The following is an 18,992-nucleotide window of genomic DNA, read 5'->3' as shown; positions in this document are numbered from 1 at the left end:
TTATCATAACACCCTGTAATCCAGGGTCATCACTTTCTGAATCATTCACCTTTTAGTCTGATACCTTCTAGTTTGATCTCTGCCCAAAGGCAGTTTTTTAAAGTTGGTTGTTTTTTTTTTTTAAGTTTGATCAGAATTCCTTCAGGCCAGGGCATGAGAGTTCAGCAGTGGAGCAAGAATACATAAAGCCACAGAGGAGTGTGGAAAGTATGTGCACTGATTAACTCCAGACTTCTGTTTTCCTAGGCAATTAAATGCAAAGGGCCCAGGAATAAGTGAACTTGGCTGTGTTGTACATAGACTGATGTCAGTTATTCTTTCCCTTATGAAATGTAAACTTTAATGTGTTGTGTTCTAACAACATAACATTAAGGTTTACATTTAATCTATTTTTAAAAGTAGCAATGTGCTGAATAGCCCCTCCCCCCCCCAGCTAGATTAAGAGGGGTATCAAAACAGATTATTAAAGTGACTTGCAAAAGGTGACATGCTGGAGTTCACGTTGCCAGTTAATTCTGACTGTATTTAAAGGTTGGTATCTTCCTTTGAAACAGAAAACAAGAAGGGTTAAAGAGCTTAAATTGGAAATTGACAGATTCTAAGATCCTCCCACAGGAGTACAGAGGGTTTGCCCTGGCCTCTGGTTGCACTCCTTACTCCTGGGGGAATTCTGCGCCACTGCAGAATGCAGAATTTTGCAGAAATGAATGTTGTGCACGCAGAATTTCCTCCTCCTTCCCCCCCCCCCCTGAAATGGGCTGCAGTGCTGCTAGCCGCCACTAGGGGCTGCTGGACCCGGCAGAGCTCAGCTCACAAATAGAAGACAAGGCCGGGGGTAGGGGGAAGGGAACTGGAGGGTTCCCAGCAAGCCCTGAAGGAAGGAGGCAGCGGTGCGCAGGAAACTGGGACCCAGCATCAGGCTGTTTACCCCTAGAGCGCAGGGATCCAGAGGGATCAAGGGTGTGAATGCCTGGGTTGGGGCAGGGCGCCCACAGCTGGCCTCTAGGGGGGCAGGCAGTGTGTGTGTCTGGGCTGGGGGGCGCAGGTTGCAACTGGGCTCTGGAGGGGAGAGGGTGTAAGTGTCTGGGGTGTGGGGGTTGCCCTACAGCTGGCCTCCTGGGGGTATAGGGTGAGAGTGTCTGGGCGGAGGAGGGGGTTGCAGCTGGTCTCTGAGGGGGTGTGAGTGTCTGGGCTGGGATGGGACATGGCTGGGCTCTGGGGAGAGGAGAGGTGTCTGGCCCCCTGGCTGGGCTCTGTAGGGGAGGGGGCAGAGAAACAGGAACTGCGTTGTTGTAGGAGTTTCTTTAACTCTCTACTCCTGGGGGAAATTTTGTGTGTTTGTATTGTTACAGACCTACTTGCTGAAATAATTGAATCTGGCTTGATTATATAGTGTTGTTTTGCAAATAAATTTTGCAGAATTTTTGATATTTTTTTTTGGCGCAGAATTCCCCTAGGAGTAACTCCTGGTGTAAATTCCCGCTCAAAAAGCTCTATTGCAAGTCTAGTTAAACTTTGTTCTTCAAAGATCCCCTGACAAAAAACGTCTGTGTTCCATGATGGAATCTTTGAGTCCAAATCACTTCCTGAAACACACAAACTTGAACTCTTATTTTTTAAAAATAAAATGTAGTAACCCATTAAATGCTCCCTCCTGTTTCTGCTTTTGCTGCAGAGGTTGGTGACTTTAATAGCTCTTCTTCCTGCAGAGGAGCTTTCTTTTTGGATGAGGAGTGTTAGCTCCCTGCATGGGATGTAGAGCACCGAGGGGACAGGCTTGCTCTGGTGGTCTTGCTGCGTGGCTTGGATGGTTGCTTGGTTGTTGCCCTTGTGGCTTTGCTTCGTGGAATCTGGGAAGGGGTGGCAGTAGCTCTGGTCTCACCATGGTGGTGGCATCTCTTGCAAGGGGTGGCAGTAGCTCTGGTCTCACCATGGTAATGGCATCTCTTGCAGGCTGCTGGAAGCAGATTCCAAGTCCATGCGCTCTATGAATGGCTCCCGCAGGAACAGCAGCTCCTCCTTAGTCTCCAGCTCCTCAGCCTCCTCAAACCTAAGCCACCTCGAGGAGGACACCTGGATCCTATGGGGGAGGATTGTCAACGAATGGGACGAATGGCGGAAGAAGAAAGAGAAACTGCTGAAGGTGAGGAAAGAGGGCAGGTTAGCGAGAAATTGAGAGGCTGATAGCACAGACATCCCCACCCCCACCCCATGCTCCTTCCCAGCAAAACCTGAGATCCTTTTCAGGGTCAAAGGTGGTTTGATTTCCTCTGTGGCAAGTCCTAGGACAGGGTTAGAGCCACAAACATTCTTTCCCTACTCACCCCCATATCTATCGATCTCAATCACAAGTGAGAAGGGATGGATCCTCTTCAGGGCTCTCTGCAGCATCCCAAACCCTTGCCAGCATAAATTTACTGTATGCTCTGTACAAATGACACGTAAAATCAATGTAGACCTACTGGGCATGGCAAGGTACTAGTCAGTATGCGAGTGGGATTATGTAAGCAGTCGCTGGCCAAGCTATTTTCCTGCTGTTTGCACGTGATCACTGCCCAGAAGTGTCAGGAATCAAACCCAAATGTAACGCATTGTTCTACGTAAAGCTGCTCCACCTCTCGTAACAAGTGTTTGTCTGATCTATGTTAGAGCATCGTTCTGGGTCGGTTCTGTGCCGGGTTCTGTTGCGAGACTAATGTGGGATTTGTCTCGTTTTGCACCTGTAGATGCCTGAAGAAGAGGCTTTCTGTGTGTTTGTGCGACTGATGCAGGAATATCGATTACGAGAGCTATTCAAACCCAGCATGGCTGAGCTGGGCCTCTGCATCTACCAGTTTGAGTACATGCTGCAGGTAAATACAGCGAGGAGACCAGGGTGGTAGTAGCTTAGACAATGAGACCATGTGATCCAGAGCAGTAGCAGGCTAAGTATGGGGAACTGGCCAGTGGTTTCTTTGTGCACATAATGGTCTGTGAATCCAGGCTGGAGAAGTCTGGCTCCTTTCCAGATTCCCCTGGGAGTGTTAGAGAAGACCGGAGCGGCTAATGGAATTGGTTCCTGCAATGGAGTCCTTAGCTCTGATAGTTGAGAGCCTCCTCTGGCCAAGAGACTCCCATATCCCAGAGGGGATGGTGGGACCCAGTTGGCTGTAATTATCAGCGGTAGTAAAACGTCTGCTGTGTCTTTCTCATATTCAGGAGCAGCTGCCTGAGCTGAACATCCACTTCCGCTCCCAGAATTTCCTCACCTCCATGTACTCGTCGTCCTGGTTTCTCACCCTCTTCCTCACGACCTTCCCTCTGCCTGTGGCCACCCGAGTGTTTGACATCTTCATGTATGAGGTAAAGTGCTTTATACCAGGACGACTGGGGGCATGAGCATGGGCTCACAGGGATTTCTGATATTGCTTTTCTCAGTGCAGTGTTCAAAGGCAACGATGCCAGCATCTGGGAGGGATTAATTGAGAACAAGATAAATCATTTAAAAAAGACACAGCTGCATTTTCTGCTTGAATAGAAGAACCTCGTTAGATCTTGCTTAGGCTGCCTTGTAAAATAAAAAAGGGGTTTCCCTGCTACACAGTGCTTGACGTGTTTAAAAACCTGGGTCCTGATTTTCTTTTTTCCAATGACACTGAGCACCCCAAACTCCCATTGAATCTCTTGCATTCCTGGGCGACTAGATGGGATTACACTGAAAATCAGCAATGATTAGCCCTGATGGACCAGCCAGGGGAACAGCTTAGTGGCAGGAGCCCTATACTGCACTTCACTCCTCCCCACTGAGTCTGGCCCTATTAGCAGAAGTATCCTTGGGGGTGTGTGTGTGTGTGTGTGTAAATTGGAGTCATTTCTATGCTAGCGGCGGCCAAACTGCAACACATGGAGTTGTGGGGAGATAGGTCCTAGTCAGCCTTCTTGATCCAAGGGGTCTGGCTAGGGTGACCTGACAGCAAATGTGAAAAATCGGGATGGGGTAGGGGTAATAGGAGTTTATATAAGAAAAAGACCCCAAAATCAGGACTGTCCCTATAAAATCCGGACATCTGGTCACCCTAGATCTGGCTGACCAGACCTGCACTCAGGATGAGGTATTTGCATATGCCCATTTTCTGCAAGTTAGTTGTTTGTCCTCCCTGAGCCTGGCAAGTTGCCTTTAGGGACCATTGAGCTGGTCAGAGTTTGGGTTCACCACACAGTATGTGCAAATTTGAGATGTAAGCTTTAACTTGTAGCTGATCCTAAGGAAACTGACACAATTTTCCCCCAGTGAGACTTTTGTGTGACCCACTAGAAATTCAGGGCCTAATTCTCAGTTATGCTAAAGGCCCCTTTATGTGGCTCTGGCAGTGAAGTTCTTGTGTCATCATTGCTCTGGCAGGGTAAAGGGAGCTTAGTGTGGGCATCAATTACATTTACTTTAAGGCTCTTTTTATTGCCAGAGTGATGTCCGGGCCTGGTTGTAAATGAGAATCAGGCCTTGGGTGCCTTTCCCTGTCCTCCTCCTCTCTGCAGCCCAGAGCTTGGGCACCTAATTTTTATTGCACTCTCAAATGCCACATGAGCCTTGTGTCTGGGGCTGAAACTTCTCTGTGCTTTGCCATAGGGGCTGGAGATCGTCTTCCGTGTGGGGATGGCCCTCCTGCAGTTCAACCAGGCAGAGCTGATGCAGCTGGATATGGAGGGGATGTCGCAGGTCAGAGCAGCTCCACATTGCACTCAAACTGCCCTCTAGGGAGGGGTTTATACTTCAGCCATGCAGTTGTGGTAGAAAGAGCCTCACCAAATGCACGGTCCATTTTGGTCAATTTCACGGTCATAGGATTTTAGAAATCATAAATTTCGTGATTTCAGCTATTTAAATCTGAAATTTCATGGTGTTGTAATTGTAAGGGTCCTGACACAAAAAGGAGTTGTGGAGGGGGGTTGCAAGGTTATAGTACAGGGGGGTTTGTGATACTGCTACCCTGATTTCTGCGCTACTGCTGGTGGCAGCACTGCCTTCCAAGCTGGAGAGCGGTGGCTGCTGGCCAGGAAGTAAGGGTGACATGATATGGTATTGCCACCCTTACTTCCATGCTGCTGCTGGCGGGGGGGCTGCCTTCAGAGCTGGGCGCTTGGCCAACAGCCGCTGCTATCCAGCTGCCCAGTTCTGAAAGCAGTGCAGTAGTAAGGGTGGCAATACTGCAACACGCCCCCTCCTAAAATAACCTTGCAATGCCCCTGCAACTCCCTTTTGGGTCAGGACCCCCGATTCGAGAAACTGTGGTCTCCTCAGTGAAATCTGTATAGTATAGGTTAAAAGCACACAAGACCAGATTGCACGGGGGGGAGCCAGATTTCACAGTCTGTTGTGTTTTTCATGGCTGTGAATTTGGTAGGGCCCTACCCATAATCCTGTTGAGCTCTGATTGGCTGGCCATACCCAGTGTATAAATAGAAGATGCCCAGTATAACTCCCAAGGTCAGCCCATTTCCTAGTGACTGGCCCATGCATCAGCACAGAGTGGTCTGGAGCTCTTGTGGTGTGACACTGCTCTGTGTAACACTGGTGTGCTTCCAGCCTTGAAGAGGCTCCTCCTGCCATGCATCTGAAACTCAGTGGGCCAGGAGTCTGAGCAGCCTCTCTTACATCCTGCCACCCTCTAGTCCCTGTCTAGCCCAGAACCTGAGTCCAGAACTTTGTGAAAAGTGAGTTTAAGCAACTTCTACAGGCAGTCTCCTTTTTCCTCAGGCACAATTTCAAAGGTGAGATGTGAAAGAATCCCCAATAGATATTCTCACTCTCCAAACAGTGAAATAGTTGCCTGCAATGTGTAAGATTTATCCCAGCAGTGCCATGCACAGGGTTAATCTTACAGCCCAGTAACTGTGACTCTTGTTCTGCTTAGACTGCAGATGATGCAGTACCAACCTCTTGGCTGCGTGGGACCCACTGCTGAGTCCAAGCAGTTGGTGGGAAGGGCGAATAAAACAATTGCATCACAAGAGAATGCATTACAGTGTTAAATACAATTGGGCTTTGTGAGCCTGGCCCAACAGCAGTTACAGCTCTAACTCGCTGTGCTGTCCATGTCATGCACCAGACAGAAGGTGAAGAAGTGCTTTCAGGCCTGCTTAGGTTGCAGTGATTTTCCTTTCAGTCCCCCTGCAGCCTGGGCACTATGAGGCATAACTTTGTTATTCTGTTGGATTTGAGATGTCCCGAGACCAAACACATGAACATCCTCTGTGTGTTTGGAACTGACAGTATTAGATAAGCTCCTGTGCCTGCCTTGTGCAGGAGCTCAGAGCCTACAAGTCATGTCATCTGCCTGTGCCTCAGTTTCCCCTAACTCACCCCTCTGGTGTTAAGATAAGAACTATAAAAATGCCAAGAGTGGTGCATTGTCCATGCTGCCCTGTCAGCAGGAGCCTGTCCATGATCCTGGGCCATAAATGGGGGAAGGGGTGTAATCCCCTCCAGAATTCCTAGAAATACCCTCCTGTTTTTCTCTTCCCTCCCCCCCCCACACACCCCTCCCTTACTGACTCCAGCCATCCAGCTTCTTCTCATGCAGCTATGCTTCCCACCCTTTTCCCTGGCTGCTGAAGCTGGAACTTTGGAGACTTTCCAGATACTGAACATACCCAAGTGCTGCTCAGAAAGAGTCCCACATTCCACAGGTGCACTTGAAACACTCAGGTCTGAAACACCAAGGTGTAGTCACTAGTCAGAGACTTCTCGTGATTGCTCAAGAGGGTCAGACACAACTAGAGCTGAGGTAGCGCAGGGAAGGCAAGTTGCTGGGCTGTCTGCTCTGGCTTGAGAGGGGAAGCAAGTACTGAATGAAGAGGATGGGAGGAGATTTGGGGAGAGTGGGTAGAATTTATTAGAGTGCTCAAAAGGGGCTCAGAGAAATGCATCCTGCCCTCTGCTCCCTTCCCACAGTATTTCCAGAAGGTGATTCCTTATCAGTTCGACAGTTGCCCGGACAAGTTGATCCTGAAGACATACCAGGTCAAATACAACCCCAAGAAAATGAAGAGGTAAGTTTGCTCCCTCACCCTGTGAAAGATCCTAGACAGGCGACTGGCAGAAAAACCCCTCCCTGGTCTGTGCTGTTTCGAGGATCCTGCGCTAGACTTAAGCGGGAGGACAGGGAACGGAAAGGGAGCGTGCATTGCGGGCTCTTCTAGATATTCTTTAGAGCCACACAGCAAGCAGCAGTGAAAATAGAGAAGAGATGAGTGAGTGCTGTGCGGGAGGACTCACTAATAACAAGGGAGTTACTGCCTTCTCTGACAGCAGGTCTGATGGACTTGTGGGAGGCCATGAAAGCTTTCCCGCACTATAGAGACAAGGCACGCTGATGGCAGCAGAGCTGCTTGGCCTTGGCAGGGACTCTGGCTTTGTTAGGAGTTGGGGGGGCATTTTGTGTATCCAAGGAAGTGAGTATAGCTCCTACCCCGAACTTCCATCTCCTGCTGTGCAAGCAGGGGATGCTATGACCTCCTGCCTTCCTCTCCTGGAAGATAGAAGCCTGCAATTTGAATCTCTTAAGTGGGGACAGTCATCCTGACACTTGGTACGAAGGAGGGTGCAGAAGCTGGAAAGATAAAGATCAGGCAAAATTGGCCTATTCCAATTTTTCTTGTAGTTCAGTTAAGGGACTAGTTACTTCCTACCCCCGTGGTAGCCTACAGTAGCTGGTCTGCCTTATTGTAAATTGACTGAATGACTAGTGCCCTTCAATCAGGCTGGGTCTTCCCAGCTCTGACAGTACTGTGTAGTGAGCAAAACTGTCCCCTTCCCCAAAAGATGGGACAGAAAGGAGAATCCCTTTGGGAGCACACAGTACTGAGAGACATATTGTTATCCAACAGCAGAACCATGAAACCAAGCCAAAGGGTTCAGTCGGGGGCAGGGGAGGATTGCTTGGAGAGGTGAGTTTAAGGAATGGTATTGGGGACACTCATAGGCACACAAGCTCTCTGTTCCTCTTGTGCTGCTGCTCACTCCTCACCACAAATCCTGATCCTCGGCCTGTGGCCACCCACTGTGCTGCTCATCAGCTGATCTGGATGCCAAGTTCTCTGGGATTGTGGCTCCAACTGAGGAGCAAGCAGTAGGAGCTGAGGACCGGAGTGTGTCAGTGGTAGGTCTTTAAGTTGATTACAAGTGTGTAAGACCTCAGCCATGCAGCTAGGGGACTTAAAAATAGAAGACTTGGGTGAGGCAGTGTGTTTGTAAAAATCCGCATATATGTAAAACCCCCAATCCAGGGTCACTAATTTGCCCCATCATGCCCAGAAGCTTCAATATGTGTGGCCTGTTGCTGCATGGGCCTCAGCACAAGGCACTGCAGGGGAGTTGTGGTGTCAGCCTAGATTGTTATCTCCTGTCCTTTGCAGGTGTACCCACTGACCCTGAGCGCTCTGCTGGGGGGGAGGGGGCGTGTGGGTCTGAAGCAGGTTTGATCCAACCTGGCTTGCATGTCTGTCTCAGGCTGGAGAAGGAGTATGCTGCAATCAAAAACAAAGAGATGGAGGAGCAGACTGAGATCAAAGTAAGTCCTTTCTTTGCTCCATGCCCTCCTTGCTCTAGTGTTGTCTGTATCACAGCAGCACACAGAGGGAAAGGTTATGGGAGCCACCTTAGTTTAACTCTGAGAGCTCATCAGATCACTGCCTCTAATGCTTCTTATTGGTGCTCCAGCACCGTTATCCAAAGCTAGACCTATAGAGACAGAGATTACAGCTTTACAGACCTTTTCCCCTGAAAAAGATCCCATGTGCTTCTTATAAGCATAACACAGATGCTCCCCTCTCCCATCTGGCCTTTCACATTTGTGTAGCTAACTGCACTTGGGTACTGAAATTCCCCCAGCAACTTCAGTCGGATGCCCCCTTCATTTTTTGTGTGGTGATGCTGCATGCTGTTAAACAGCTGCCATGTTCCACCCCAGAGATAGCTGCACTTCAGAGATGAGTGAGGTGATCTCTATATATACTGTCTGGATTCCTAGGGAATGAAAGGCACTATGTAAATGTAAGAGATTACTCCTCCTTCATTCTTATGGCTGAATTTGGAGCCTACCCCAAAGCACTGGCAAAGGGTTTTCTGCAGCCCAGAAGTTCTCTTTAGGTCTCTGGTCCATCACTTGCTGTGATTTCAGTTACTTCCCAGTAGAGGGCAGACCCAACCTATTTAATAAGCCCAGGCTTGCATACAGGAAGCTCCAGACTAGCTTGGCTTCCAAAAACGAGGCCTTGCACAGCTGCCTGTCCCAGCTCACTATCAACGTGCCCAGGAAAGGCAACCATTAGGCCAGGCCATGTAGGCCGCATCATAAGCTCACACCACTACCTGGCATGTCAGTCTAATGCACTGTCGACAATAGTGATGGCTTCTAAAGGAAGGCTTTGGAGCCGGGTCAAAGGGCAGGGACTAGACGTACTGTCAGGGTGACTATTAAAGTGATGCTTGTGTGTTCAAATGTCTTGCAAGCTGGATGAGATGCTAAAGCACTTTACATCTTACTTGCCAGGTCACTGAACTGATGCTTAGATTGTTGTTTGTTTTTTTTGTTTTTTTAAATCTTCAACTGCAGAATAAAATGCATCGAGCCCAAGTCGTGAAGATACGCTGAGGTCACTTGTAAAAGGGTATCTCTGGAACTGAGCAGAGTGCTGGATTTCTTTTCCCATGTGGCATTGACCATACTTTGGTGTGGCTTTTAAAACTTATTTACCTGGCCTGCAATTGATTTGATTGCCCTGCCCTTGAGTTCTGTACCTCAGCCTCTAATTCTGTCACTCAGCCTCACACTGTAAAATACTTCAAACTACTTAGTTCTTGTGTAAAAAACTTACAAAATGGATTTAAATAAAGCTTAAAAGGAAAATCTACAGAACCAGAGAGAATCCCTGATTACCCTAGGGCTTCCTGGCCCCATGCATGACCGAGGGTCATCTACCAGCCTATCCACACTGCTGTCCTGCACTCTGGCACTATCGTCCTGATCTTCAGAGGTGCTGAGCACCTGCAGCTCCCATCCACCTCAGCAGGTAAACGTGAGCATTCAGCACCTCTGTAAAATCAGGCCCTAGATGCTAGGTCCTCTCTCTGACCGCACTTGCCAAGATCAAGGATTTAGTATCATCTTTCCAGGTGGTAAGGACTCTGGCTCTCATGGATTTTCCATTGCTAATTACTACGATCTTGTAGGACATCACTGAGAACATCTTCAAGGTCTGCAGGCAGCATATGGCCCCTATAGTCCGTCATAGCAGCTCTCTATCCCCCTGGAACTGAAGGGTTCAGACCCAGCTAATCAATGGCAGGTTTATTGCTGGTGAACACAACGAGCAATTAGCCTTCTATCAAGGGAGACACTTGGACAAATTCCTGTACAGATTTGGGGTGGCTTCTGGCAGGCTGCCACTGTTTGCAACAAAAGGTAGTCGGGTGAAAAAGTTTGGACTCCCCCGCCCTAGCTGATCTGGAAGACTTCTCTTCTTGGGTGCACTTATCTCACTGGGCTCTGCTGGGTTCTCTTCCTGCTGCTAAGTCTTGCTGTCCTGTGTGCTTCTAGCTGTGGTTGGAGCGCTTCTGCAATGACCTTGTTATTGTCGTGTCTTTTTTTTTTTTTCTTTTCTTCTTCTTTCCTTCTCCATCTTTCCTTCCCTGTCTGGATCTCCACTAGGAGAGCGCTGCCTTGGCAGATAGACTGATCCAGGTACTGTAAAACCTTTATTTTCATCTCTCCTTTCTTGGTTTTACATTTCAATCCAGAAACAAAACAGCTGCACCCACTGTGTGTGTGATTTGCATTTGCTCCACTTCTTTTTATACAGGGTCAGAGCAGCACTCCCACACCACATTCAAAGGGTTACAAGTGAATCCTTCCTTTATCACAAAGTTTAAGTCCCCTCTCCCACCAAAGACCTCTGAAACACATACTCGAAAGAATTTTTGAGGCCAGAGCCTCAGTTGCTATAAATCAGCAAAGCTCTATTAAAATAAAAGGGCCAGATCCCCAGTGGGTGTAAATTGGCATAGAGCACTTTCAGTTTATACTAGCTGAGGATCTGGCCCTTGATCTTTAGGCAGACATTCATGGAGTGGCCCCCCTACGGAAATTATTACAGCCTGACTAGATAAGGCAGGCAGAGTGTGGGTGAAAAGGACTATCCTTGTTTTGCAGCTGGGAAACTTGGTGAAGTGACTTGCCCAGGGTTCCACAGCAAGCATCGGGCTAGGGTGGGAATTGGCACTCAGACCTCCTGAGTCTTCAGCCGCAAGACCATTCTTGCTGCTTAACTGATACCACACTGTAAGTTATGCATGTTGCTAGTCTTCAGCCAAGCATTGAATAGGGCAGAGAAGGTGTCATAACTATAAAGGGAAGGGTAACAGCTCTCCTGTGTACAGTACTATAAAATCCGTACTGTACTATCAGGGATGGTCTAGACAGTATTTGGTCCTGCCATGCGGGCAGGGGACTGGACTCGATGACCTCTCGAGGTCCCTTCCAGTCCTAGAATCTATGAATCTATGAATCCCTCCTGGCCAGAGACTCCAAAATCCTTTTACCTGTAAAGGGTTAAGAAGCTCGGGTAACCTGGCTGACACCTGACCCAAAGGACCAATAAGGGGCAAGATACTTTCAAATCTTGGGGGGGGGGAAAGGCTTTTGTTTGTGCTCTTTGTTTTGGGGGTTGTTCGCTCTTGGGACTGAGAGGGACCAGACATCAATCCAGGTTCTCCCCATCTTTCTAAACAAGTCTCTCATATTTCAAACTTGTAAGTAAAAAGCCAGGCAAGGCGTCTTAGTTTTACTTTGTTTTCTCAACTTGTAAATGTACCTTTTACTAGAGTGTTTATCTTTGTTTGCTGTACTTTGAACCTAAGACTAGAGGGGGGTCCTCTGAGCTCTTTAAGTTTGATTACCCTGTAAAGTTATTTTCCATACTGATTTTACAGAGATGATTTTTACCTTTTTCTTTAATTAAAAGCCTTCTTTTTAAGAACCTGATTGATTTTTCCTTGTTTTTAGATCCAAGGGAGTTGGATCTGTATTCACCAGGAGTTGGTGAAAGGAAGGAGGGGGGAAGGGTCAATTTCTCCTTGTTTTAAGATCCAAGGGGTTTGGATCTGTATTCACCAGGGAATTGGTGAAAGGTTTCTCAAAGCTTCCCAGGGAAGGGAATTAGCTTGTGGGAATGGTGGCAGCGGACCAGATCTAAGCTGGTAGTTAAGCTTAGAAGTCTTCATGCAGGCCCCCACACTTGTACCCTAAAGTTCAAAGTGGGGATACAGCCTTGACAGAAGGTAATTCTGACAGCCCCAGAGCTGGCCCCTCCACATCAGCCAGGAGCCAGGGTCAGGTGTGGGAGGGCAGTATATGGGCAGCACTGTCTGCTATACCTGGCTAGAGGATTCTAGAAATGTCCAGCTGCTGTAAAGCACATTAGGGTCCCTTTAACAACTGGGGCACAAGGGTGGGAGTGGGGAGTGCATCCTGTGATCTATTGTAGCAAACCTGAACAAAGTGGGTCCCTGCTATAACTGTGGTTCCTGCAGGACTTACCACTGTAACTATGCCACTAGCGCAGTAAGATCTAAAGTGCCCTGCAGGGGCAGGTGGTTCTGCCTCAAATTGTTTCTATATAAATCCATGGTACGCCCCCATCTTGAATACTGTGTGCAGATGTGGTCATCCCATCTCAAAACAAGATATATTGGAATTGGAAAAGGTACAGAAAAGGGCAACAAAAACAATTAGGGGTATGGAACAGCTTCAGTTAATCACACTGGGACTTTAAGAGATGACTGAGGGAGGATATGATAGAGGTCTATAAATTCATAACTGGTGTGGAGAAAGTAAATAAGGAAGTGTTATTTATGCTTCATAACACAAGAACTAGGGGTTACCAAATTAAATTAATAAGTAACCGGTTTAAAACAAACAAAAGGAAGTATTTCTTCACACAATACACAGTCAGCCTTTGGAACTCCATGCCAGAGGATGTTGTGAAGGCCAAGACGATCACAAGGTTCAAAAAAGAATTAGATAAGTTCATGGAGGATAGGTCCATCAATAAAAATCAACAAAGAGTCTTGTGGCACCTTATAGACTAACAGATGTATTGGAGCATAAGCTTTTGTGGGTGAATGCTATTAGCCAGGATGGGCAGGGATGGTGTCCCTAGCCTCTGTTTGCCAGGAGCTGGGAATGGGCGACGGGATGGCTTGATGATTACCTGTTCTGTTCATTCCCTCTGGGGCACCTGGCATTGGCCACTGTCAGAAGACAGGATACTGGGCTAGATGGACCTTTGGTCTGACCCAGTATGGCTGTTCTTATGCAAGGTGGGTCAACTCTTGTGTATGCAGTATACAGCTCCCAACTCTTTAAGCAGCCCTTGCATGGCATTATTACCCTTCTCCTCTGCCTCCTACATCAAGGAGTAATGAGCCTTGTTTTACTATATGTCCTAGTCAACTCTAGTTAATAGCAGTCATTGGAGCAGTGTGATGAAGAGGACACCCACAATGCAGTTCGATGAGGATGGAGGAAGACTCTAACTTTGATACCCATCGCCCCTGCCTCCTAGAACTAGAAGATGGGAAGGACCCTAGCTGTGCCTCACTTCAATCAAAACAAATTCAGGGTTGGAAATGCCCACTTCACCCCACCTGCAGTCACTAGGGGGGTCTGCATTGCCATCTAAACCGTGGGCCAGGGTCTGGAGGCCATGAGTGAGAGCCTCTAGAACACGCTAGTATTAAAAGTAGCCGTGGGGTTAGCACAACCACTTATGTGCATTAAGTATGTTGCCTAAGCCAAAGGCTTGAAGCTAAACTACTACAGCTTAGTCTCCACACTAGTTTTACTCAAGGGGTGATGCTAAACCAGTGCAAACCCCTGTGCAGGCACTTAAATGTATGTAAACCTGGTTTGTATCAACTTAGCTTAAGTCAGTTTCTTCCTGTTTTAAGCTATATTGACAAATTGGGTTTGAGTTACGTTTTATGAGTGGCTACATAACGGGTTTGCACAGATTTAACTGAAGTGGTTTTAGTTAAACTGGTTGAGGACACTGAGGAAGGTGTTCACACTGGTGTGCATTCCTCTTCTGGGAGCAGGGGTTGAGGGCTTTGAGTTCGTCATGCTATTCTTTAAGCGCCAACCATTCGCTTAGTGCTGTAGAAGATGCAAACTGAAGCGAGAAAGCAAAATCATGGGAAGGATAAGGCAGGAATAACTAGAAATTCACCCTTGTGTAACTAGGGTGACCAGACAGCAAGTGTGAAAAATCAGGACAGGGGTTGGGGGGTAATAGGAGTCTATATAAGAAAAAGACCCAAAAATCGGGACTGTCCCTATAAAATTGGGACATCTGGTCACCCTGTGTGTAACTAAACTGCTTTAATTAAATCCCTGCACACCTCTGTTGAGATGCAGTACACCTTAATCTGGTCATTAACACCTGTGTTAGCACCAGTGCTGCATACCAGTCCTGGTTGCGCTGGTGCAGCTACATTGATTTATTTGTATTATTGTAACATCTTGGAGCCCCAGTCATGGCTCAGACCCTCATTGTGCTAGTTCAGGGGTCGGCAACCTACGGCACGCGTGCCAAACACGGCACGCGAGCCGATTCTGAGTGGCACGCTGCTGCCCACGGAGGAGCGGAGGGGCCGGAATGCACCACGTTGTGTGAAGAAGTGGGGGAGAGGGGGAGCTTGGCTGCCGCAGGATCAACACTGGCTCTGACAGCGATAGCATGCTAACATTAGAATGTAGCTAAGGCAGCACGAGCAGTGGGAGGAGCTAGCCACCTTGAGAATAGACTTGGGGGTTTGGATGGGATCATACTTGGGGTGGTTAAACCTCCTGCTGCTCCTGCCATCGCAACTACTCTCTATTTTTAGCACGCAGGACTAGTGCGGGTACGTCTCATCAAGCTGGGAATTATACACCCAGCTCAAAGTGTAACCATGCCCTACGTGACAATGTCCCTGCCTCTACTACTAAATGACTGCACCGTGCTTTCCCTGCAACGATCCCGAAGCACTTGATAGCAACTAATCCACCACACTGGAGAGGTAGGGATATTAACATCTCCATCTATGGATGGGAAGCTGAGGCACAGAGAGATTAATGGCAGCTCAGCGCTGCACAGTGGGATTGTTTCTGTCTCCCTCAATGGAAATACCAAAAGGGACACTGGGCATCATCTCTCACCAGCTAAGTTGGCTGCAGCTGCCCGGATCTCTTCCCAGCTGCTGTGGAAGTACATGGTGGTGTTTTTGTATAAGTTCTCCAGCAGCTCTGCATTCTCTTTGGCCTAGAGGGAATCAGGGACACATGAGCTCTCTCTGGCTAGAAGTGCCCTTTGACTGCCAGCACATGCTTTTACGAACCACAGGTAAATAAGATAGAGAACAGGTGGCTGGGTAGAAGTGGGAACAATGGGAATCTGTGGCAGATTTACTTTTCCTCAGTCATATATCCCACTCTTACAGTTATTTACATTATCCATCACACATCCCCCCCCTCCCACCTCTACACCACCACTCCAGTCAATAATCTCAGACAGTTCAACAGCTCACTCACAAGGTGTCTGCAAATGTCCACCTGGAGTTCTTCAGGCCTCAGCTCGGCTGTGCCACCAAGGTGCTCATTAATTGCACTTTGGAGTCTCTTCAGTCCCCAAAATGGGAAACAGAGGTGAAACGTAGCTCTGCATTCCTGAAAAAGAGTGTCACACCATTGAATTGTTCCCTACTGAGTGCTATGTTCATTCAAAGGGAACTCATCTGCGTGACTGCTCATCTATTCCAGGATCAAAAAAAGGGATTCATCTGGATGTAATTGGCAGAAAACATGCAGGAATGACTAATAGACGGGAGAGCTTCAACTGAAACCTGGAGATAGCATCAATGTCTTTTGGGAACAGATATACCGATGAAAGCTGCTGCACCAGGCATAGCTGTGGTCTCTCTGTTCTGGGGAGGCAGGGGTCTGGGGTGCAGAGACAGACAGGAACAGAGACCTGTCAGGGTCAGACCCATGACCTCTCCTGGATTCTGGTGAGGCAGCCATGGACCAACCTGGCTGGAACTGACTCAGCAGGAGGGTGTCGCAGAGTGTGGGGGACTCAGGGCCCTGTACTCCCGGCTTCCTGCGATTCACCATGACACTCAGCCAGCCAGTAAAGCAGAAGGTTTATTTAGACGACAGGAACACAGTCCAAGACAGGTCTTGCAGGCACAGACAACAGGATCCCGCTCAGTTAGGTCCATCTTGGGGTCCCCGGGCACCCCAGCCCCCTTGGGAGGTCAGAGCCCCGTCTGCCTCCCAGCCATATCACCAGCCAGCTCCTGAAAACTCTCTCTTCAGCGACCCCTCCCACAGCCTTTGTTCAGTTTCCCGGGCAAAGGTGACCTGGCCTCTAACCCCTTCCTGGGTTCTCATGTTACATGCTCAGGTATTCTCCGTCAGTCAGTCTCCCATCCCCCAATGCAGACCATCCTAGCCACACTCCCCTGTCAGCATTCAAAGACCACAGTAAGAACAGTCCCAGTTCGTCACAGAGGGCAATGAACTGAGGGGAGAATTTGGGCCTCCACAGCAGGCAGGAATAGCAGAGCTCCCCTGGCATTGGGAGGAAGATTCCTTTTGCTTAGTAAATAAGTCACTATCAGTCTTACCATTGAAATCTCAGGGTTTGGGTCTTGCAGGTGCAGCAGAAGTGTGACCTAGCTCTGTTTAACCTGGTCGGCGAAATAGGTCTTTCATTTTCTCTTTGTCAGCTGGGCCAGGATGCCAAATAGGACAAAGGCCATTGAGCGAAGAGCATCATCCTCATTGTCAAAGTAGGTCCGGATCTTTTGGGTGAGGTCTCTGAAGGAAGAACCTATGTCCTTCTCTTTCAGCTCCTTCAGGACTTTGGCCAGTGCTTTCATGCTCTCACCAATGACTTCAGGAGTGTCATTTAAGGCCCTGATCAGTATGACCATCAGAAACGTCTTGTGCTTTTTCACCTTCTCAGGTGCCCCATAGACTACATTTCACAGGCCTCTCACAGCCATCTGGCGGACAATGCTGTTCCTATCATGTGACCTTTCTTCCAAGATGCTCAAGACAGACTTAAGGAACTTCTTCTCCCTGAGCATGGGATCACTCATTAGCTGGGCAAGGAAAGCTGTGCTGGTGACTCGGAGGTTTTCTGTTGGGGAATTCACCCAGGGGAGGAGGCTCTGTAAGATCTCAGGTGTTATTAGTCCAGATCTTAGCAGAACACTCACCAGCAGACACACTCCCTCATGGTGAGTCTTGGGGTTTTCAAGCAGACTCCGTGTTCTCTGCTTCCTGAGCGCTCTCCCCAGTCTCTCATTCCCAGCTTTGAAAAGCACAGCCTCTAATGCTTGGCTAGAAAGCCAGCAAGGGTCGCCCTCAGTATGTTGTAGGTCTTCTCGGAATTCCCTCCGGCTGCTTATCCTGGGCAAAGGCATCTCTTGTCCTAGGGTTCGGCTGACCTGCTGCAGGAGAACAGGAAACAACTCTGGGAGCAGCTCCTGCACAGCTTTGCTCGACTGCAGTGCTGACACCACCTCAGAGATGGCCCATGTTGCTTTGAGAGGTTCAGCAGCTGCCAAATCCCTGTCGATTTCAGTCTCTGAGGTGGTGCTCCCTTCTTGGCTTGTTGTAGTTTTTATCTTGTCTATCAGGACCTGTAGGACTTGAGTGGCAAGCAAGGGGTCTCCCCCCAGAGATCTCCACAGCTCAGTGGTGTCACTGCAATTTAACAGAAGTTACATGTGACCCCTGGACACTTTTGTGGCTCAGACTGAATGCGTCATATTTAAGTAAAGACCAAATTTTCTCCTTGCCAATGATGAGAAAGTTAGGAGTACTGTCCTCCTTTAACGCTCCTCGTGTTTAAATATTGAGTTTCCAGTTACAGAACTAGGTTAAGTGACCTAGTCTTACTGCAGCCTCACCATTAATACTAGACTTCAGAAGGACAGGACACAGAGCGCCAACCTCAGTTCCTGCTTTCCCATTTTCCAGTAAATATGGAATCATGAACATGTGGCTCCAAAGATCTAGGGTTTGGAAGGCAAGTTGATGAAGGAAAAGCCATATTCCTACTAACTGGTGTGATATAGCACGGCCAGAGGACAGCAGGAAAGTGATCCTAAAGGATCCCCCCTCAGCCTAAGGGGGGGGGCACAGGACCTGGAGACCAAAAAATTACGGGGGACAACTAATAAAAGAACAGGGACAGGACTGAGGTCAGAGGGTCAAACGAAGCGAACCAGACGGGGACACTGAGCAGAGAACCTCGGACAGCGCCCACTGCTCCTCGAAGGCATCAAGGGAGCCAGCGGACGCCGCCCAGAGGAACTCTGCCCGGATACGTGAACGAACGGAGGACCTGAAATAGGCCCCACAGTCACAGGAGACCTCCCGGCAGGGGGCACGGTGGGAGGGACCGCGTGGCAGCGCCCCACTGAAGCCCTGGCCGCCCCCCTTCTCTCTCTCCCCCCGCTAGTCGGGGCACATCTGCAGGGCAGGGAGTCCCCCTGCCCCCTGGCTCTGGCCGCGCCGCAGTTTTTTTTTTTTTTTTTGCTTGGGGCGACCAGAAAGCCAGAGCCGGCCCTGGCCTCCATTAGGGGAGTGTGAGCATCGGAGGCGCAAGGACCGTGAGCTGGGGGAGGCTAGCCCCCAGCCCTACCCCTTCTGGCCAAGGCCCTGCCCCTTCTGAGTCACGGCACCAAGCTGTTAGAGAGCTTATTCCTTCACTCTCCCACTTCCCTGGTCCTTCTCGCCTGAACAGAGAGCAACAATACCCAAAGTCCAAAGGTGCAAACAATTCAATGTCTATTGGGGTGAACTTCCAGCAAGCTTAAATCCAAGTTCCTTTTTCCTTATTTTCGAATCCCAACTTACTTCCTGTTTGCCCCTAATTTATATAGTAATATTCTTAGCTAT

At 48.7% G+C, this 18,992-nt stretch overlaps 3 protein-coding genes across 3 annotated transcripts in view; 2 read left to right on the top strand and 1 right to left on the bottom strand.

Moving 5' to 3' along the window:
* LOC135891966 (syntaxin-binding protein 2-like) overlaps positions 1-18,992 on the top strand; it is a 72,920-nt gene that overhangs the window by 10,767 nt on the left and 43,161 nt on the right. The gene's annotated exons all lie outside the window — the stretch shown is intronic.
* LOC135891905 (EVI5-like protein) lies at positions 1,988-8,954 on the top strand. The gene is made up of 7 exons (XM_065419594.1): positions 1,988-2,143; positions 2,727-2,852; positions 3,199-3,342; positions 4,607-4,696; positions 6,932-7,029; positions 8,489-8,549; positions 8,949-8,954. The coding sequence occupies exons 1-7, from the start codon at positions 1,988-1,990 to the stop codon at positions 8,952-8,954; spliced, it is 681 nt and encodes a 226-aa protein (XP_065275666.1).
* MRO (maestro) overlaps positions 14,933-18,992 on the bottom strand; it is a 33,450-nt gene continuing 29,390 nt past the window's right edge. The window contains 3 exon segments of the mRNA XM_065419593.1: positions 14,933-14,956; positions 15,256-15,339; positions 16,706-17,728. Of these exon segments, the coding sequence (XP_065275665.1) occupies positions 14,933-14,956; positions 15,256-15,339; positions 16,706-17,728 (1,131 nt within the window).

The sequence above is a fragment of the Emys orbicularis genome, chromosome 19, assembly GCF_028017835.1.
Source record: "Emys orbicularis isolate rEmyOrb1 chromosome 19, rEmyOrb1.hap1, whole genome shotgun sequence".
In the NCBI taxonomy this organism is placed as follows: domain Eukaryota; kingdom Metazoa; phylum Chordata; order Testudines; family Emydidae; genus Emys; species Emys orbicularis.
The sequence above is the reverse complement of the archived record's forward strand: the minus strand, read 5'-3'. Positions and strand labels throughout refer to the sequence as shown.

Excerpts from the sequence above, each read along its gene's own strand:
- LOC135891905 (XM_065419594.1), top strand. The coding sequence starts at position 1,988 with ATGAATGGCTCCCGCAGGAACAGCAGCTCCTCCTTAGTCTCCAGCTCC. Across the intron at positions 2,144-2,726 it reads AGAAAGAGAAACTGCTGAAG|ATGCCTGAAGAAGAGGCTTT; the intron begins GTGAGGAAAGAG and ends TTGCACCTGTAG. Across the intron at positions 4,697-6,931 it reads ATATGGAGGGGATGTCGCAG|TATTTCCAGAAGGTGATTCC; the intron begins GTCAGAGCAGCT and ends CCCTTCCCACAG.